This window comes from Vipera berus (assembly GCF_964194415.1).
Source record: "Vipera berus genome assembly, chromosome: 1".
NCBI lineage: Eukaryota > Metazoa > Chordata > Lepidosauria > Squamata > Viperidae > Vipera > Vipera berus.
In genome coordinates, this window is record NC_138202.1 from 164688904 (window position 1) to 164712169 (window position 23266).

Genomic DNA, 23266 nt, shown 5'->3' on the forward strand with positions numbered 1-23266 from the left:
ACACCCTATCTGGTCCCCATATTTTCAAGTATCAGGAAAGCTATTAAGGTTGGCTTTTCCTTCAAGCCTTTAGGATAAGAGATGTCTGTCTTGTAGGTTCTTTTAAATTACGGTTTTATTACACTAAACCAGGCATGTCAAACTCAAGGCCTGCGGGCCAGATCTGGCCCGTGATGTGTTTAGATCTGGCCCACAGGGCCGCCCTGGACCTTGCAAGGGGCTGGCCCCTGCTGCCTCAGCCCCGGCCCACCCCAGCCTGGCTGGACGCTCCCCCTGGGCACACGCATAGGAGGCAGCAAGTGCGCAAGGGCTGGCAGTGCCCAGCAGCAGCTGCAGCTCATTGGCCCCTCAGCTGCTCAATGGCCGGCAGCAATGGCCAGCTGGATGTGAGCTCTGGGCATTCAATAAGCCATGCTCAGCCCTGTCCCACCTGCACTGCACTCGTGCACCTTGGGATCCCGCAGCCAGGCCACCCCGCCCCGCCCCCTGCCTCACCCGCGCAGCAGCAGCACCGGCAGCAGCAGTAGTCCTGCCGCCCCTCCGCTCTCTTCCAGCTTGGGAAACTTGTGAGCTCAGAAGGGAAGCCACTGTCACCCCGCCATCGGGTGAAGCAGCTACCTCAAAGCGGCACTGTAAGACTCACCCCTCCACTGCCCTCCAAGAGCAACCTGGCTAAGAAGAGTGAGCACAACAGCAGCAGCCTTGAGGAGGTAAGCGTGGCCAAGCACTCCCCCCCCCATCCCAGGGAAGCGAGGCTGGGCTGGCTGCACCTACCCAGCCACGCCTACCTAGTCATGGCAACCTGGCCACACCCAGCCAGCCACACCCATCTGGCCCTTTGAGGGCAACCATAATGCTGATGTGGCCCGCAATGAAATTGAGTTTGACACCCCTGCACTATACTAAATTGTTCTATGGTAGTATAATTTTATGTGAGCTACACAGAGTCTGTGTAATTTGGACAGGATAAGCGCACATTTCACAAATTGCAAAAAAAAAAAAAAAGACTAGTGCTCAGTTGCCTTTTCCCCAAACTAACAGCACTCTTACAATAAGAAGAAAAAATAAATAAAAATTCTTACCCATGGAAAGAATTTAAGTCCCATTCCTTGAGCAGTGTAAGAGCGTGACCTTCATATTCAGTAACTACGGTATGTAAAAAGAAAGGCCCCGTTATAATTCATTGTAAGACTAAAACAATTAATGCCCATTTCAGGTGTATTGAACTTCTTAAAGGTAGACAATTCTTAGAGGGTCCAATCTGGATCGGTCACTGGGACCAGAGCTTTCGTCTTCCGAGCTTTCAGACTCGTACTGGAGCCCATCCCCTGGGAACTTCTCTGTGTGCTCTGGGATATTCTATGTGTGATACTTATATGGTGGCTGTGTAGCTTTTTAGATTGGGGTGTTGATGGCTGGCTACTAAACACCCTAATCTACATCTAAAAAGCTACACACAACAGCCACCGTATAAATACACCACACACAGAACAGCCCAGAGCACACAGAGAAGTTCCCTGAGGATGGCCTCTAGCGTGAGTCTGAAAGCTGGGAAGACGAAACCTCTGGTCCCGGTGACCGACCCAGATTGGATCCCGCAACGTTATCCCGGGACATGTATTTTCACCCTCAATTCTTAGAATCACTTTCCAGAGACTTGTTGGGCACTCACTGAATTCCCTCTTCCACCACCCGTTAGGAAAAAAAAAGTCTCCAATCTCCAATCAAGTTTTCCTAACTTTGAAATACTGCTTGCTTCTCCATGCCCACAGACTTGAACAAACCGTCATCAGATGCTCTGCTGGAGGCAGTGCTACGTGCCCAGGAAGGGCAAGTGTTCTGCAAAAGAATAGCCTTTTGAGCATTATCGGTTACAACATATCCTCAGCGATATCTGCCTGGTGGTTTCTTTCTTATATAAGGCATTTGTAAGGATGGGATATTTTAATCATTTTGGAGTATTTTAAATATTCAGAGTTTAAAATATTGCCCAAACAATCAAAACCACCTATTTCAAATGAAAGCAGCTGTTTTGAATTTGAAACAATGGTTTCAAATGCAAAATGGGTCATTCAAAACATTTTGCCCACCATTATTGATAAGTTGAGTCACAGCACATTGGCAAGAGTTTCTAAAACTTAACGATTTAACTAATCAGATACGATATGATTTCTTCCAACTACAAAATGGTTTCTTTTATAAGAATTTTGCTGGTGAAATGTTGAAAATTTGAATTGACAAACTTTCTGAGATTTTGTATGATAGAGTAATGAGCTCAACTTAATTCTTGTAATATATTAGAAAACATATTTCTAGATTAAAAGAATCCTGAGACACTATAAGCTTCCATGATAAATACAACCTTTTGCATCTGCCTCTTGTTTGTGGACTTTATTTGTTCTTTTATAACAAGAGAAAACAGATTTTATTTCTAACAGAAATAGTTCTACTACATATAATCCCTTTATCTTAATTATTATTATATAAAATTAAATCTTGGCCTCAATTTGAACAAATAAATGGAAATGGAAAAAGCAAAGAAGAAAGAAGAAAGCTGGGAACCTAGTAACAAAATAATATAACATAAGAAGCTGATGGATCACATAGACATCAGAATTTGTGGCCCCAGAGGAAATGAATATTTAAATGTATATTGCTGATGTTGGTTGCTATTATATGCAGTACAATAAACACCAGGAAATAAAGAATTAAGTGGCATAATGCAGATGTTATAACCACATGTACAATTTTCTAGGCCAGCCCAGCTGTAGCCACTCATCAAAGATTTCTGGTGACTGATAAGGCAATTCCAGATGGATTTTTTGTGTAACAATGTACATTACTATATCCAAGATTGCATTAATATTTCATGCTTAGCTGTCTTTTGTGTAGTGTGTTCCATCATTTCCAGTGCTTTTGTAGATGTTTAAATTCACTGGATAAATGAAGCATCATTGTAAAATTCCAACATCAATATGCTTTAATATTTTTAGTTGTTATAGTTTAATCAATGTAATAAATTAATATGATTTATTTTTACAGCTCACCTAATTCATTACAGTAAGTAAAATGTTTTAAGGGTGAGTAAACAAATTACTGTATCAAATAATATCATTTAAAATTAGCACTGCATGTGTCATACGATATCCAAACCTTAAAGGCCAGAGTAATACTGTGCAAAGCCCAGAAGCAGCACTTTAACACGATCATTCTCTGTACATACTTCAAAGCTGAGCAGATGAGTCGATAGAACGTTCAAATAACAACAGTGATTTTATGTATCACTGGGATACATAAACATTGGGAAGATATATTTATAACTCAGCCGTAAGCTTCCCATTACCTGTATGTGTGCACCTATAAGTGTTGATTCCTGGCAATTGCCTTGACTAGTCCCTGTAGTGTTCTTGACAAGATTTTTCCCATAGCTTGTTTCCTGGAGCCGAGAGAGAGGGATTGGCCCAAGGTCACCAACCCATTTTAGCCTAGTGCCTTAACTATCACATCAAACTGGCTTAGTTGCCTAGAGGACAGAACTTAATGGATACAACAGACTGAATGATACATTCCAATCTATTGACTACTGAATAATTAATATAAGAAAGTCATACATCCTTTTCTCCTGCTGAATCAAAGAGAACAAACAGAAAGCAATACAAAGCAAAGAGTTGACTGCAATGAGGTAGAGTGTGTTGGAACATGATGCTTTGCTGAACTTTAAAACAAGCCCATTTCCTGCATATGAAGCAGGAAATATTGTTAATTTTAATTATGACTCATCCTAGGGGAAACTCCAGGAAGTAAAAATAATCAAGTCTGCCAAAGCTAAACTGCCTGGACTACAAAGCTTCAGAATTGAGTTATTTCTATGGCAGCATGCTTTACAAGGCTCTAAACAACAAACATTTATTATAATCTAGTTAACCCTAACCCTAAAACTACAAAAAAATAATTATAGTCTAGTTAACTTATTTTTAGTGTACCATGAACTCAAATATGTGAAAAACTATTATTTTAGATTGATATGTTTAAATAGTTCATTGTTTATTATTTGGAAGAATATATTCCTGTGTGATTGTCAGTGTAAGATGATCAAATTATACTGTTGCAAAAATAACTACCTTCAATAAACCCGACATCCTTGCAATTTGTTGAATTCTCTCCTGCAGGAGGGGTGCTAGCCAAAACACCCAGCAGTACTCCTTGAATTATTATTACATATCGCAGGCTTTTAATGTATGGCGTATGTTTAATGTGAACATCTCAGTCTAAAAAGTTTGATTCACTTCTACTTCAAAACTGGTAATAATTTGCCACAATACTGTAGATTAAACCAGCTGCAACGTGAGGCATACCGATTTTGAACCAAGGTACCTCAAAGGGGCTAACTTACAGAATATGTCCAAAACCCAGGACCCAGGACTCCCAAGGGAATGAAATTTGGGGAAGTTGAGGCTGCTTCAGTGGTGCCAGCCTGCTGCTGCCTCAATGCTGCTGCTCTAGTCATGTGATCATTTCCAACATTCTACGACAATTTCCCAGCTCCTCACACAATCCCTCACTTCCTCCCCCATCCAACTACAGCCACTTTTACAGTTACCTGCCTGATGGAAAGGGAAGGGAAGAAAGGAACCCCTGCAAACAGCATTCCCAACCTATGCCATCCACCTAACTGCCCCTGGAGGGAGGAAAGATTTCTGATGCTCCCTGCCAGCTTCCTACATGGTAACTCAATGGGGGAAGCTGGCAGGAAGTCAGAAGTTGCTCTCGCTCCCTCTGCTGCTTTGCCCACCCGTGGTCACTCTGTTTCTCTATTTAGGTAAGGAGATATCTCTGGTGACCCAAAGGAGTGTGAGTCGTCTAATATTCAATAAATATTTAACACTTTTAAATAATCAGGGAAAGCCAACATTGTATTTCCCAAATTAAAATATTTAAAAACAGGCAAAGGGGACTTGCACAGAACACCGGTCCCATCTCTGATAAACAATTGTGCTCTGTTCAATAGGGATTGTGCAAACGGGTCTCTGGGTTGCCAGACTGCTTTTATGCTACGCTGATATCACCTCCTCTCCTAAAACAAGCCCTGGAAAACTCAGTACTTTGTCACAGCCTTATCCACCGAAACACAAATATCCCCGGTATTAGTGACTCATGCAATGTACTGATGGATTAAACCAAAGTCTCTAAAGCGTCTTACCAGTAACGTCAGTCAGGATGTCAGCCAGTTTGAAGAGGGGAGCAACTTGCTCATAATAAATCCGAGCAGCTTCTTTTTTATGGCTAGTTGGATTGATGAATACTTTTAATGACTTTGGCCGATCTGGAAACCCTAAAAAACAAATAAATGTCACGGCACCTTCCACGACAGAAAGTACGGTTTCAATGGTAACAGGCAGATATTTATGCTTTTTTTTGAACCCTGCAGCTTTCAGAGTTCTTCCTAACCATGGCAGGGGTGAGGGGAGGGAGCTAGCGTGCTCATTACTTATATCCAACCCCAGTATAATCCTGATACAACTAGAGCACTGACCCACTTGTGTGTTTACAGCTAACAATGCCTACTCTAAGTGAGTCAGTCACCATCAAGAGCATTATGCAGCAGTAATAATAATAATAATAATAATAATAATAATAATAATAATAATAATAATAATAATAATAATAATAATAATAATAATAATAATAATAATAAAAAAAAGATTTTAGGTCACAGTTCAAACCTGAAAGAGGGAGAGTGATAAAGTGAGAAGAGAATTGTCTCCTGGGAGAATAAGAGGAAGTGCCCCTCAGCAAGGATTTGATAATAGTACTCCTTCACAGTTGGTGCAGAGATTTGATACTACAATTTTCAGGATTTGCAGATTATGTATCATACCACACAGAAGGAGCAGGTGCAAAAGAAACCTGCCCTTGATTAAAAGATTTTTTTTAAAAAAAAAAGGGCACGAGGTGAAAGGCTATGCAAAGCAAAGCAGTTTCATTCGTGTTGGAAATAAAATTTTGAGGTTATTTTTCTATTTTGTTTTTTTCAAAAAAATAAATGAATTATTAATTATTTTTATCTCAAAACTAATTTCATTCATCACAAATTCTATTCATATTTATTTCTGGTGGGATTTCACAAAAACAAATGTGCATTTGTTCTGCAGTACAAGAGTTAACTTTCCGATTTAGCCATCCCAAACCCAGGAAAAAGTTTGAATTTTTTATTTTTTAAAAGTATCACAATTGCATCCTTTTTCAATTTGGATGGATGTTGTGAGAACAGATCCTAAGTTGAGAACTCTATCATAGCCTAAAGAATTTAAGAAATTCGAGCTCAATCAGTAATATATTTATCAGAGTAGTACAGATAGTCCTCAACTTACCACAATTAAGCCCAAAATTTCCATTGCTAAGCGAGGCAATTGTTAAATGAGTTGTGCCCCATTTTATGACTTTTGCCACAGTTGTTAAACAAACCTGGCTTCCCCCCATTGATTTTGCTTGTCAGAAGTTGGCTGGAAAGGATAGAAATGGTAATTACATGACTCCAGGACGTTGCCATCATCATAAATACATGCCAGTTGCCAGGCAACCAAATTTTGATCACATAACCATGAGGATGCTGCAACGGCCATTAAGTGTGAAAACCTGTCATAAGTCACATTTTCAGTGCCATTATAACTTTGAACAGTCACTAAATGAATGGTTGTACGTCAAGAACTACATGTAAGCTTCTTTGATTATTTTGTCTACAAAGTGTAACAAGTTATTCTCTCATTTTTGTAAAGATAATTTGGCTGATGGTACACCAAGGTTTATTCTCTAAAGAAAAGCCAGCAGATAATGAGGTTCAAGAACATGAGTTCTGGTGCTGTGGGCTATAATTCCATAAGGTAAAGGTAAAGGTTCCCCCGCACATGCGTGCTAGTCGTTTCCAACTCTAGGGGCCGGTCCCCATCTCCGTTTCAAAGCCGAAGAGCCAGCGCTTGTCCAAGGACGTCTCCGTGGTCACGTGGCCGGCATGACTAGACGCCAAAGGCGCACAGAACGCTGTTACCTTCCCACTGTAGTGGTCCCTATTTTTCTACTTGCATTTTTACGTGTTTTCAAACTGCTAGTTTGGCAGAAGCTGGGATGAGTAACAGGCGCTCACTCTGTTACGCGGCACTCGGGATTCGACCCGCCAAACTGCCGACCATCTGATCGATAAGCTCAGCATCCTAACCCACTGAGCCACTGCGTCCCTATATTATTATTATTATTATTATTATTATTATTATTATTATTATTATTATTATTATTATTATTATTATTATTATTATTATTATTATTATTATTATTATTATTATTATTATTATTATTATTATTATTATTCCATACTGATTCATAAAGACTATTCCTTAATGTTAAGTGTATTTTCTCTTATTTCACAAAAAATAATTGATTCTATACGAGAAAACTGTGCCTCTTTTCTCAAATACATTAAGTTTGCATCCCCAATCCTCTGCATGTATTTATAATTGTCAAGTGTGAATTGATTTTATTCTTGAATGTTTAGATTTTCTTATATAAAAAAGTCCAAATCACTGTTTAATTTATTGGTCCTCCTTCTCTCAAGCATTCAGCTAGGTCAGTTATTTTTTCTTCTCTGACCCTAAAATCCAGATGGCCCTACATCCTTAAGGCCTATACATTTGTGGGAAAAGCAGAAAGTATTTCTCAATTTACTGATAGTTCTCAGGGTAATTTGTGCTTAGTAAGCAAAGATCACTTATTTTCAATTATCTCACAGCTTCAGTAAAATTCCTTCCATATAAAAGGACCCTAAAATAGAACTCAGAAATTAAGAAAATCTCAAGATAATCAGGAACATACCTGTTTTTGATGAACTGGGAATTCTATTTTATTTTGGGATTTTTTTTTCAGAATAATTTTTTTGAAACAAGGATGAATTTTAAGTCTACATCATTTGACTAGCTCCAACTGAAGAATCTGTTATTTGTTCCAATTAAACAAAAAAAATGCAAATAGAGTTTGCTCATTTCAGATAAGCATTAATCAGGCAGATAAACTTGATTAAGCCTCTTCCACTATTACGGAAAGCACCGAGCGTTACACTTTATTCCTTTATCTGCCTTACATAAAGAATGACCTGCACCAGGCAGGTTGTTTTATCTCTTGAAGTTGTCATACAGTTAAAGACCTAGAAAAAACAAAGTTTACAATATATTGAAGAGCTTCCAATAAAGAAATAGAAGAGGCCCTCTGCAACAAACAATCACTCTCATTTATGGAGGGTGAAACAATGTGTGAGGCTCTCAGGTTCATCTCTGGATCTCTAAATGTGGGAAGATTTGTCTCTTTCTTCGTAACAAACGAAGCGGGTTGTAAATAACTTTTTAAAAATGCATCTGAGGCAGTACCTAGATTTGGGTTAAGAAAATGAGCAGGAAAGGACTGAGTGGATTCAGATCAAATGAATGCCAGGAACCCTATAGAAGAGTTCTAGGTTTGGGAGCTGAGTTCCTAACACAATCGATGTATGGAGACAGGAAAGAGGGCTGCCCGTCTCGTTTCTTGTGTCAGCTCCTTCAGTCATTGGATTTAATAACCTAAACAGAGGGCAAGGGAGGGAGAGCCAGGGCAAACATTTTGCAGAAACGAGGCTTATCCTTAGCCTGATGAATCGTAATAACTCAAGTTGATACCACTGGAGTTTAAATGAGCAAAAACCTTATCAAAGTATTAATAATACTCGGAACATTTCCTAATTTATTTGATTTCTACAGCTGCCCATCTCAGAAGTGACACTGGGGGAGGGGGCATACCTCACAAAATCATCTAGCATATTTTCCTCTTCCCCAATGGGACTATTCTGCCAACTTTTAATAAACAACTTTACATGTTTTAAATATTAAGTGTTAAAGGGTTTCAGCTCCCACTGCAAACACACAGAAGCTAGCGTACAGCTTTGATAGCGTCAGAACCTACATTTAATTTAAGGGTTTATTATAGCTTTCTTCCCTAAACTGAACCAGTGCTCTTGTAGAGAATAGCCAACTGTTCCTCTGCTGGTAACAAATGTGCTAATATGCACTAGTTTAAACTTGATCTGTCAGTGAACGAATCGACGAACCATGAAAAGTAGGGGTTAATCAGGGTGTTCTGAAAACAAAGGCTCCTAGGGCAGCAGGGGCGCTACCCTCAGACACACATCTGTGCTGCTTTCAGTATTTGGTTTTATGGCAGCAGGTTTATGTTTACCAAAGTTAGGAGCCTGAAATGATGTCACTGTCATATATTATATATATATATATATATATATATACATACACACACACACATATATATATACACACATATACATATACATATACATATACATATACATATACATATACATATACATATACATATATATATATATATATATATATATATATATAATCTGTTATGCCACTAGCAATAAGAAAATTGCTACATAGAGACAGTAATAATGACACGAATAAACATTTTTCATGCTGACTAGAGATAAAACATAGTTGATGTTACAACTGTTAATGTATAACATTAATGGGATAATTAAGTCTTCATGCATGAAGCTTTAGACACCCATATTAAAGCTTGGTGTGGGAGGCATCTTGTAAAAGAGATTCAATAACACTTGCTCGTATAAATAACCATTCCACTTTTATTCTGAAAAGACCAATATATACTGCAAGCATGTTTTATATGTTTTAGAAATCAGACTTTGAAAGATAAGACAAATTATATAGTTTCATGTTGGGAAACCTTATCATAGACAACAGTGAAAGCATTGAAACTACCCTACTCTGTTTTTAATGTTTTAGAGCAGCATTTCATAAAACAAGCAACATTATCTTTCATAATATTTTTAGAACTGTATCCCAGTGAACTGCAAAGCCTAGTTTTAATTTAAAAATTTTGAAAATTGTTAATGGGACACACCAACGTGCACTACAGCATAATCTATGAACATTAAAGCATAATAAAGTTCAACATTATCATCTTTGATGTATTAAAACCTGTCATCTTAAAATGATGAATATTTAAGATATGATACAATCTTAGATAGCTTTTTTGTAAGAAAGTGGTTGTGAGATATAAGTTAGTACATATAAAAATAAGTTAGTATAATATCCGATATCTTTAATACCAGAATTTTTTAATTTTAATATTTAATTTTAATTACAATACTTTCATTTTTATCTTTATGTTTTAGCATGAAACCAACATTTATAACAATCTGATTACATGCAGATACAGTAACATCTATTTTTACAATGCCATTAGATAGACATGGACTTAATAAGAACATTGTAAATAATCAAATTAATTCTCAGTCTTTTGATACAAAATGAGATACTGGAGGTCAGGTAATATAAAGTATCTATTTATATAACTATGTATGATTCTATTTCAGTACTTGAACTACTGAAAAATGAAGCAAAGAAATTAGCATAAAAGAGGAAATCAATAAACGAGAACATAATCCTGTGTATTAAAGTTGGATTAATAAAGTTCAGCCAAAGTACCACAATCACAAAATGCTATCAGGAAATGGCAGGAGTGATCAAGGATGCTGAAGAACCTTTTGGTACAGTTCCCAGTCATGAGATTCCCTCCCTTAGGAGGACTATAAACCTAATCACTTAAAAAAGGAGGCAAAAACATTTTAATTCTATCTGACTTTTAAAAGCACATAATTTGCAACACAATGTTAAATTTTGCCTAATATTATCTTAACTTTGTTCCTAAATTTGCTTTTATTTATTTATTTATTTATTATTGGGACTTATATGCCACCCTATCTCCCGAAGGACTCAGGGCGGCTAACAACAATAACATACAATAAATACATAAGTTAAAATAAAAATTAAAATTAAAGGCCCCTGTACAATAAATTAAAATTAAAATTAAAATAAATTAAAAATTAGAGTTAAAAATTAAAAACATAATTAAAATCCCTGTCAGTCCAGGTCAGCCAGGTGGAAAAGGAATGTTCTGAGGCCGCGGCGAAAGGACTGGAGATCTGGGGCCATCCGAAGCTCAGGGGGGAGCTGGTTCCACAGGGCTGGCGCTCCCACAGAGAAGGCCCTCCCCCTGGGGGTCGCCAGCCAACATTGTCTAGCCGACGGTACCCTGAGGAGGCCTTCTCTGTGAGAGCGTACTGGGCGATGGGAAGTCGTTCCCGGCAGCAGATGGTCCTGCAAGTATCCCGGGCCTAAGCCATGTAGGGCTTTAAAGGTAAGTACCAGCACCTTAAATCTCACCCAGAGGACAACCGGTAACCAATGGTCTTTGGACCAAAAGATAGCATAAATATATTGCTTATTGTAATTTTTCTAGGATACCGAGTTACTGTTATCAAATATTTATGGCATTACAGATCTTGATTTATAGGAGTAGTGGGAAACATTTGAGAAAGACAGTCTTCCCACAAAGTCATCCCTAATTCCTTCCACTTCTCAAATACAGATACAAAGAAACTGTTATGTCTAGGATGAAATAGATCCCAGAAACGAACAAAAATAACCCCGATGATATTCCGGAAGACCCTGAAAATGTTGGGGCGGAGGAGATGGAACTGCCTTATTGGTGTTGTCATGTTTTGCATATGTACTGGTTTGTTGTCTGGGTTTTTGGATCTTGTAGTTATCTTTTTTAATAATTATTTTTCTTGTATTAGTATTTATTGTGTTTTTGTCATGCTATTTTTTCTTTGAGCTGCGTGGAATCACTTGGAATCGGGAGGCATCAAAATCAGATGGAAAGATAAATAAATAAATAAGTCAACATTGCACAAACTCAGTTATAACAGCAAACTAGCTATTATAAGGATGGCTTCATAGTAGCAATTAATTGATGGGAAACATGGTTTAGGAAATGTTGTCCAAGTCAGGCACAATCTCCCTTGTCGTTTAAACATAACTAAGAAATTCAGTTTTTCAAAACAGAAAGGTTTGCAATCAGCTTAACTGTTTTTAAAATGGTTTAAAAGATTAATTCTAAAACAACAGCATTAAACAAATGCAAAAATAATTAGAATACATTTTAAAAGCTGCAAAAGCACAGCACCTAAATAGAATTCACTAAAAGCCCACCTAGTGGCATCAAAAACAACAGAATTATATCTAATCTTATCCCCTGGGTTGGCAGGCCTTTTTTGTGAACATCCATTAAATGATAAACCATTACCTGTAGGTAAACCATGAGTACTAATTTCAGAGCAAGCTAAGATAGTTTGAGACAAAGAGACTGTGTGCAAAGATAAAAGATTTTTGCATATACTGGGCTAACACGATATAGCATGATAATATGAACACAGTTCATTATCATTAAACTACAATTTATCATTATTGCTAAACTCTAAAATAACTCTATGGGAATAGGTGGTGAGCAGCAATTTCTCATCCTACCAATCGCTGTAAGGAGAGTGGAAGCTTTTTCACTATACTTGTTCGTTCTATTTAATCTGATAAAAATGAATCCTGGATGCAGCTTGAAGGTCCCTTTCCTAAGCAAATTGTTTCTGCTCATAAGACTGGTACAGAAATTATGGAAGAGTACTCCTAACTGATGGTGCTGCCTATTGGTTAGGCAAAAGGAGAGACATATAACAAGAACACATTTGTTCAACCACATGCCTTCTCCTCCCAAGCACCAATCAGTTTGAAGCAGGAGTAGAGCTGCATTACACGTACAGGGAAAAATGAGGATCTAATTGTATTTGTGGGGTCAGAAATACAAACAGGTAGATAAAAGCACATTAAATCTTGAGAAGAAACCTAAATGCCATCAGGTATGAACACATGCACCGCCACAACTAATATTTTACTCATCAGTGCAAATGAAATTTAATGGAGTAAAAAGGTTGGTCACCCCTGGGGTTAGGAAAACAAGCCAGGGATAATAATAATAATAACAATAATAACAATAATAACAATAACAATAATAACAATAATAACAATAATAACAATAATAATAATAATAATAATAATAATAATAATAATAATAATAATAATAATAATAATAATAATAATAATAATAATAATTTTATTTGTATACCGCCCTTCTCCCGAAGGACTCAGGGCGGTGAACAGGGCAAACATATAAAAGTACAAAACTACAAAAGTTAAAAAAGAATTAAACAAAATGCCCAAGCTAAAACAATAGGTTAAATACATTTAAAACAACAATAAAATCCCAACCCATCCCCCATCAGGCCAGGCCGGCTTGTTCGAACAAATAAGTCTTCAGATCGCGTCGGAAGGAGCGAAGGTCAGGCACCATCCGGAGCTCAACCGGCAACCGATTCCATAAATCCGGGGCGCCCACAGAGAAGGACCTCCCCCTGGGGGCCACCAGACGACATTCTCTGACCGGTGGCACCCTGAGGAGACCCTCTCTGTGGGAACGCACAGGGCGGAGGGGAGTTGACGCCGGCAGCAGGTGATCCCTAAGGTACTCCGGACCCATGCCATGTAGGGCCTTGAAAACCATTACCAGAACCTTGAATCTCACCCGGAAGACAACTGGGAGCCAATGCAGCTCACGGAGCAGAGGTGTAACATGGGAGTATCGGGAGACTCCCAACACAACTCTCGCGGCTGCATTCTGTACCAGTTGGAGCCTCCGAGTGGTCCTCAAGGGCAGCCCCTTATACAGTATAATGCACGACCTAAAGATGATATAACTTTACAGGATTCAGAAATAACAAGTACCGGTAATTGCAGATAATGAAACAGAAGGAAAGGTTTCTGATCTCCTGCTGAACACTGGGACAGAGCTTCACGCACACAAATGAGTTTAGTATTACTACGAACCAAATACACAAAATAAAATCCATGTAATTTCACCATGTGAAAAAGTGTATCAGTGCAAATAACAACAGCAATAATAAAAATCATAATAACCAATATCAACGTGAATCAAATCAGTTATAGGAGATATACTGTACGGCTAAGAGAATTAGTGAAATCTTAAATTATCCTTATCTGGATATAAACTCTTCTAAAGTCAGTAGAACGCATTGTTTGATAAAAAAAACAGTAACACCACTGCTATATCTTTTATCACAAAACTTTTTGAAAATATGAAAATAAGTACTTACCGTTCAAAATTTTCTTCAAAGACCTATACCACAAGTAACAATGGTCTTCACTTATGTTGCCTAGATTGATGGTGGTATCTTTAAGTTTATTGCCTTCTTTTTTTTGACACGCAAAAATAGTAATTCCTAATAGTATGCCTCCTTTTTCTTGCCTAGCAAAACGACGACGTTTCAGTTTTATGGAAAATACTTCTTTCATTTCAACAGACTTTTCCTTTCGCTGTAAACCAATCCTGGAACCTCCTGAAGAAAAGGAAGAAAATAAATACAGTTTAATCATGTGCAGTTATCAGTATGAAAGTGCCAGTGTGTATGTAAATGGATTGGATTGCTCACTAGAAACATTAGGTGGCTATATATTCTCACTGATGACACAAGTATGAATTTACAAGAAATAAATTCTGGCAGTCTATGGAGATTCTCAATTATGCAGGCATGGTTGACCCAAAGGTGCTTTTTCCAAAAAGCAGTTGGACCTTCGGTTTTTTCCTTTGAAAACATTTTGCTTCTCATCCAACCTTCTTCAGTTTTGAACTTTCGGTTCAGAAAAAAATCAAGGAAGTCCAGTTGCCTTTTGGAAAAAGAACCTTTGGGACAGATACTGACAGACAACTGATGATCTCCATCAGATCATGAAGAACTAGAAGTAACAGTGAACAATATAAACCTCATCAATTTAGGAATGGGTATCTGGGACACCTCAAACTGATTCTGGTTCAAAGGATTTAGGTAAAGGTAAGGGTAAAGGTTCCCCCGCACATGCGTGCTAGTCGTTTCCGACTCTAGGGGCCGGTGCCCATCTCCGTTTCAAAGCCAAAGAGCCAGCGCTTGTCCGAGGATGTCTCCGTGGTCATGTGGCCGGCATGACTAGATGCCAAAGGCGCACGGAACGCTGTTACCTTCCCACCGTAGTGGTCCCTATTTTTCTACTTGCATTTTTACGTGCTTTCGAACTGCTAGGTTGGCAGAAGCTGGGACGAGTAACAGGCGCTCACTCTGTTACGCGGCACTCGGGATTCGACCCGCCAAACTGCCGACCATCTGATCGACAAGCTCAGCATCCTAACCCACTAAGCCACCGCATCCCTATTATTATTATTATTATTATTATTATTATTATTATTATTATTATTATTATTATTATTATTATTATTATCTTAATAAAGAGGGTTCAGACTCATTCAGAAGAGGAACAAAATTTTCCAAAGTTTTCCTGAACATTTAGTTCCCAAATCATTAAGTTTTGCGTATCTCCAACTTTCTCACAAATGCTAAATGAACAGTATCTATAGAAACACATTCCTAAGTAATCTGATTTTCACACAACTTTTTCCCATTAAGACCTATCTAGCTGCAAGTGGACTGATATAGCCAAAGGTCTACAGCCAACAAAACCATGATAGGAAGAGATCTTTAAAAAATCTCCTTACTACATGAAGTTCATAGACACACTGAATGTCTCTTGTGTTGTTTTGTATTGCTGCCACATCCAAAAAAACTGGTGATCTTGTTTGTCAGCCATTAAAAAGAGTAGAATGCTGACCATGGTTAGTGTATTACGAATATTTTTTGAAGTTCCAATGTAACTGGTCTTATGGAGACTACCACCTGGAATTGGTAGTTCTGCATTTTTTCTGTACACAAGGAAATGTTGGCGTGTTAGCCCCAATTTCAAATGGCTACACAATGTTATTTTAAACAGTTATAAACAATTTGAATGAGAAACAAATTGCAAAATTTATAACTTCACCTGAAAGAATGGAATTTCACCATCAATTTCTCAGTTAAAAAAAATGAAAACGTTTAATTTTTTAATTAAAACTGGTGTATAAATTTACACCGCAAACTTTTCTTTTTCGTTCAAGAATTATCCATTCATCAGTACAATAGTGATTATTGCTAGCTGTTTCAAAACATTAACTCTCCTCTCATGTTACCTAGAAGGATACAGGGTGCCATCTGTTCTTGGAGGGGATTTAAGTATACATTAGATATCATGCTATTTACTTGATTCAGCTCCCACTTCCCACTGTATTTCTGAAATCAATTTAATTACAAGGAACAAAGGTAGTCTTTCCTGCTATTGTTGTTTCGTCACCATAAGAGCAGGCCACAAACCTTCATAAAGTAAGGTTACACTTTTCTTCTCTTTTTAATCACACTTAACATTAAGAAAGGCCTCAGCAAAAACAGCACTACACAGTTCTTTAAAATATTACTGTAAGCCAAGAGCATGTCTACATCAATTTTGGCACATCTGCCTGATGCAGAGCATAAACAGGATTAGAGGTGGATTTATCTGCTTGACACTAATTGTACTCACAGTTTCTGCACATGTCCACTTCTTCAAATACAATTCAAAAATAAGGCTGGCTATGATATTAATTTCTATAAGCATGTGTTAAGCACTTTAGTTAAGCATATCACATTCATATCATAAGTAACTGAACCTTCTCAAACATTTCAAATTTTTAGTTTTATTTAATAACCAAATTCATTTGACAACCCATATATTATTACTCTGAGTTTTAAAAGAGGAGGAAGGTATTTTTTATTCATATTATTTTGCTTTTTAAACTTGGGATGCAAATATCTGTCAGAAGGAAGGAAACTGATCAGAAAACAACCATTTTAGGTACATATCATTTCAACCAAATTACTACCTTCAAGAATCATTCATACAGAAAGACAAATTTTATTTCTTTCTTAATACAGTATATGCTGGATCTGTGGGTGGAGAACCAATATGGCACAGAGACATCTTTTTGATTCTAAAAAGACTACACAATGTGGCAAACCTTTACAAGTATCACCTCTGCCAACAAAAGAGTCAATGAAGCTACATGAACACTTTAAAAAATATTAGGGGGGTTGCACAGTACTCTACACTTTTGGAGACATATGGGGATGGGAAGAAATATAATTTTGAACATACGTTCTTCAAGAACTATAGGTAAAGGTAAAGGTTCCCCCGCACATGTGTGCTAGTCGTTTCCGACTCTAGGGGCCGGTGCTCATCTCCGTTTCAAAGCCGAAGAGCCAGCGCTTGTCCGAGGACGTCTCCGTGGTCATGTGGCCAGCAGGACTAGACGCCAAAGGCGCACGGAACGCTGTTACCTTCCCACCGTAGTGGTCCCTATTTTTCTACTTGCATTTTTACGTGCTTTTGAACTGCTAGGTTGGCAGAAGCTGGGATGAGTAACAGGCGCTCACTCTGTCACGCGGCACTCGGGATTCGACCCGCCAAACTGCCGACCTTCTGATCGACAGGCTCAGCGTCCTAACCCATTGAGCCACCGCGTCCCTTGTTCAAGAACTATATGTTCTTATAAAAGTGAACAAACTTAAACAGAATACATAATCCAATGCAGTTTGTTGGCATTGTACTATTTTTACTAGATTGTGCAAACAAACGGGCATTCAATTTGGCAATCCACTGAAATCAGTGCATTCCACTGGTCTTCATATTTGGATACATGAAAAGATTTCAACCACCTACAGAAACCTACAAGTCATAGTTAGTGAGAAGTGGATTTTCTCTCTTACTTTGGATGATTAGAGAAATTTAGATTAGTAACTCCTATTATTATAGATAAACATTAATTATGGAATTAATTTTGTATTATTTTACAATTTATACTATTTAAAGATTTAAATAGACTTTGACCTTTTTGAATATCTGAAACCTGTAAATTCATACTTATGTACAAATCAAATGCATGTCGAATATTTTATACAGAAATCTGATAACCATACCCATCTGAAGCATCTAAAACTACTCTCTGACATTCGTAACAAGGAATTGAAGTACTCATACCCTTTGGAATCCCACAATAATGTCCTGTGTACACAAGAATGAATGTTTCTTCTCAAATTATCTTCTATATATAAAGAATATAGAAACAACTATTATTAATAGAATTAGTGCAAAATCTAATGATCGATGTTTCAAACTATGTAGCATTAAAAGTAAACTAAGCAAAGATACTGATTCGCTAATTGTGCACATTGCTTGGTATCTCCTAACTGTATGACAGAATTGGTAAAGAAAGCTAATGCCACCATTCTAGAATGTGAGCTACTTTAGAAACATTTAGATAATGCAGCATGAACACACACACACACACACACACACACACACACAGGCAACATACATTTGGGTTTGTGTTAGAGGTAAGATGCAAGAGAATTTATTTTTTATGCAAGACCTCTACCTTTCTTAAGTCATGCACAATTTATGAAGTTAATTTTTAAAAACTATATACTGTACAGCATTGCACGTCTCATAGCACAAAATAATGTTAATTATTATTAAATAATTTAATCTTTCAGTTTAAATTTTGCGTTCTTTTCCCTTGTTGTTGCTAGTTGAGAAGTCATGTCCAAACCATCGCGACCCCATGGACAACGTTCCTCCAGGCCTTCCTGTCCTCTACTATCTTCTGGAGTCCATTTAAGCTCATGCCTACTGCTTCAGTGACTCCATCCAGCCACCTCATTCTCTGTCGTCCCCTTCTTCTCTTGCCCTCAACCTTTCCCAGCATTAGGCTCTTCTCCAGTGAGTCCTTCTTTCTCATTAGGTGGCCAAAGTATTTGAGTTTCAACTTCAGGATCTGGTCTTCTAAAGAGCAGTCAGGGTTGATCTCCTCTAGGACTGACCGGTTTGATCGCCTTGCAGTCCAAGGGACTCGCAGGAGTCTTCTCCAGCACCATAGTTCAAAGGCCTCAATTCTTTGGCGCTCAGCCTTTCTTATGGTCCAACTTTCACAGCCATACATTGCAACTGGGAAGACCATACATAGCCTTGACTATACGCACTTTTGTTCGCAGGGTGATGTCTCTGCTTTTTAGGGTGGTTCTTTTCCCTACAGTGTTTCATATTATGTCCCACTACAAGGTATTTGCAATATTACAGAAAGATTTATTAAGAATAAAATTAAGTATTGTATATTTTTGGATCAGAAATACAATCTTTAAAACTGAAAATCTGTTAATAGATAAATAAGATGCTGCATAAATGAATGTTCACTAATAATAAATTTAAACTCAATAGTTACATTCACCTATGAATCTGAAGAAGAACAGTGACTACACATATCAGCTACATATAAAGTTACTCTGGTATGTAAATTTCATTTTCATTCTGCAGCTTTCATCCAAGGTTACTATGATAGAAACTAACACTTCTTCTATTAAGTCTTGGGTCTTATTCATATTATTTGATGTATACTGAACATTCAAAATTCTATAGATTGTCCTCGTTTATCAACTGCCTCATCCAGCCCTTTGTATATATGAAGGTGATTAAAAAGTGACTTTATGATCAATCCTTACAACCTTCATGGGTCTATAAAGCAAAGGAAAGCTGAAGTAAAATCACAAGCACATTCGTGATTTCACTTAATGACTGCTTCGCTTAACAATCAAGTTATTGGTTTCTGAACAAGGGTTATCTCTATTTGGTAAAGCAAGGCAAAATAAATATTTCATGTCTTGCCCACAAGACGTCCAAGTCCTGGCACAACCTTGGCAGGTAGAAAGTCCAGCAGTTAGAAAGCCCAGCCAACTGTTCCAAATACTAAGGTATGTTTCCTTCGAAGGGGAAGCTCAGACATAATTCTATTCTATTGTCACTGGTGTGACAAAAGAAGCTTGGATTAATAAATACAGCACATTGTGAGATCATGAAGTAAAACAGCTGAGAGTCCTCAACAATCAGCCTAGTCATATTTATAACTATAGACCAGGTTACTCAGCTCCTTCATTTTTTATCATCTCACAACTTCCTATTAAGCAGGACTTCCTACTCCTTTTGGTTATTAACCTTTAGTAAGGACATGGCTTTATCTTGCTTATTAACAGCAGTTCTCCACCTGTGTATGAACATTAGACTCAAGCCCATAATCATTAGCACAGAAATATCAGAAAACAAGGGGGGAAAAAGAAAATATGTGTTTATTATAACCCATCTTTCTTTGCCAGTATTTCATTTTATATTTTACATATTGTTTCCCAAAAATATCATCGTAACCAAAATATATCAGTGAATAAATAACAAATATGTATTCTTTGGATCAGTAATTATGTTATTTCATCATCAATTATTTCACTGAAAAAAACCCCACTGTTTCCATGATACATGTTACTAGATAGAACATAACATCTGTTGTTTCAGAGATTAAAAGGTCTGCAAAGTAATCTAAGCATACTTTCCTTTACACCACAGATGCTATCACCACTTAGTGAATATAGCAAACTAATTTCAACTCTACTCTTTAAAAAAAACCTGCATTATCAATTTTTGCATTTTTTTAAAAAAATATGTTGTATAACTATACACATGGTAAGCATGGCAGTAATTTTTTTAATCAGTTTTTCCCCTTTTTTAAAAAAAAATAGCCACTAAGCAAGTTTACATATAATACTGTATTAAAGAGGACATAAAAGCATGAATTAAATTTTGAAAGTCATCAGGGCTCAGAAATAACTTTTATTTATTAAATTTATTTGCGACCCATCTTGCAGTTCAAGGCAACTACAAATCATGCTTGCATACTGCATAATCATGCTAATTATCATAGTATGTTTTTATAAGTTTAGATTTCCTCAAAATCTTCACCCTCAGATATAAAATGCTAGTTATTATATAAAAACTATCATGGCCTCAGTACTAGTGGTAAATTTAAACACACTAAAATATCACATAAATATGGACTTTTTGTAGCATTATAGCCTGATCCAATTACCGTATATACTTGAGTATAAGCCGAATTTTTCAGCCCACTTTTTGGGCTGAAAAATTCCACTTCGGCTTATACTCCAGTCAACAAAAAAAACTTACCGAGGACTTGTGCGCGGCCGAGGCTTTGGTGCTTCCGGGATCGCCCGCACCTCTCCCAAGCCACCGCCGTCCGAGACCTGCCGAAGTTTGGGGAGGTTTGGGGAGGTGCGCGCGCACCTCCCCAAACTCCGCGCCTTGCCTGCCTGCTTCTTTCCGCAGCGGAAAGAAGCAGGCAGGCAGGGCGCGGAGGAACGGAGACTTGCCGACGTTTGGGGAGGTTTGGGCGCCTCCCCAAACCTCGGCAGGTCTCCGTTCCTCCGCGCAGACCTGCCGACGTTTGGGGAGGTTTGGGCGCCTCCCCAAACCTCCCCAAACGTCGGCAGGTCTCCGTTCCTCCTGCCGACCTTTGGGGAGGTTTGGGCGCCTCCCCAAACCTCGGCAGGTCTCCGTTCCTCCTGCCGACCTTTGGGGAGGTTTGGGCGCCTCCCCAAACCTCGGCAGGTCTCCGTTCCTCCTGCCGACCTTTGGGGAGGTTTGGGCGCCTCCCCAAACCTCCCCAGGTCTCCGTTCCTCCTGCCGACCTTTGGGGAGGTTTGGGCGCCTCCCCAAACCTCGGCAGGTCTCCGTTCCTCCTGCCGACCTTTGGGGAGGTTTGGGCGCCTCCCCAAACCTCCCCAAACCTCGGCAGGTCTCCGTTCCTCCGCGCAGACCTGCCGACCTTTGGGGAGGTTTGGGCGCCTCCCCAAACGTCCCCAAACCTCGGCAGGTCTCCGTTCCTGTTTGGGGAGGTTTGGGCGCCTCCCCAAACCTCCCCAAACCTCGGCAGGTCTCCGTTCCTCCGCGCAGACCTGCCGACCTTTGGGGAGGTTTGGGCGCCTCCCCAAACCTCGGCAGGTCTCCGTTCCTGTTTGGGGAGGTTTGGGCGCCTCCCCAAACCTCGGCAGGTCTCCGTTCCTCCGCGCAGACCTGCCGACCTTTGGGGAGGTTTGGGCGCCTCCCCAAACGTCCCCAAACCTCGGCAGGTCTCCGTTCCTGTTTGGGGAGGTTTGGGCGCCTCCCCAAACCTCCCCAAACCTCGGCAGGTCTCCGTTCCTCCGCGCAGACCTGCCGACCTTTGGGGAGGTTTGGGCGCCTCCCCAAACGTCCCCAAACCTCGGCAGGTCTCCGTTCCTGTTTGGGGAGGTTTGGGCGCCTCCCCAAACCTCCCCAAACCTCGGCAGGTCTCCGTTCCTCCGCGCAGACCTGCCGACCTTTGGGGAGGTTTGGGCGCCTCCCCAAACGTCCCCAAACCTCGGCAGGTCTCCGTTCCTGTTTGGGGAGGTTTGGGCGCCTCCCCAAACGTCCCCAAACCTCGGCAGGTCTCCGTTCCTCCGCGCAGACCTGCCGACCTTTGGGGAGGTTTGGGCGCCTCCCCAAACGTCCCCAAACCTCGGCAGGTCTCCGTTCCTGTTTGGGGAGGTTTGGGCGCCTCCCCAAACCTCCCCAAACCTCGGCAGGTCTCCGTTCCTCCGCGCAGACCTGCCGACCTTTGGGGAGGTTTGGGCGCCTCCCCAAACGTCCCCAAACCTCGGCAGGTCTCCGTTCCTGTTTGGGGAGGTTTGGGCGCCTCCCCAAACGTCCCCAAACCTCGGCAGGTCTCCGTTCCTCCGCGCAGACCTGCCGACCTTTGGGGAGGTTTGGGCGCCTCCCCAAACGTCCCCAAACCTCGGCAGGTCTCCGTTCCTGTTTGGGGAGGTTTGGGCGCCTCCCCAAACCTCCCCAAACCTCGGCAGGTCTCCGTTCCTCCGCGCAGACCTGCCGACCTTTGGGGAGGTTTGGGCGCCTCCCCAAACGTCCCCAAACCTCGGCAGGTCTCCGTTCCTGTTTGGGGAGGTTTGGGCGCCTCCCCAAACCTCGGCAGGTCTCCGTTCCTCCGCGCAGACCTGCCGACCTTTAGGGAGGTTTGGGCGCCTCCCCAAACGTCCCCAAACCTCGGCAGGTCTCCGTTCTTCCTGCCGACCTTTGGGGAGGTTTGGGCGCCTCCCCAAACCTCCCCAAACGTCGGCAGGTCTGCGCGGAGGAACGGAGACCTGCCGAGGTTTGGGGAGGTTTGGGGAGGCGCCCAAACCTCCCCAAACAGGAACGGAGACCTGCCGAGGTTTGGGGAGGTTTGGGGAGGCGCCCAAACCTCCCCAAACGTCGGCAGGTCTGCGCGGAGGAACGGAGACCTGCCGAGGTTTGGGGAGGTTTGGGGAGGCGCCCAAACCTCCCCAAACAGGAACGGAGACCTGCCGAGGTTTGGGGACGTTTGGGGAGGCGCCCAAACCTCCCCAAAGGTCGGCAGGTCTGCGCGGAGGAACGGAGACCTGCCGAGGTTTGGGGAG

General features: G+C 40.1%; 1 protein-coding gene across 1 annotated transcript in view; it reads right to left on the minus strand.

The window, feature by feature from the left end:
- Positions 1-23266, minus strand: part of CERKL (CERK like autophagy regulator) — a 44676-nt gene that overhangs the window by 15845 nt on the left and 5565 nt on the right. The window contains exons 2-4 of the mRNA XM_081334440.1: positions 14123-14365; positions 5201-5332; positions 1083-1146 (exon numbers count right to left, since the gene is read on the minus strand). Of these exons, the coding sequence (XP_081190566.1) occupies positions 1083-1146; positions 5201-5332; positions 14123-14365 (439 nt within the window). The remainder of the gene's footprint in view (positions 1-1082; positions 1147-5200; positions 5333-14122; positions 14366-23266) is intronic.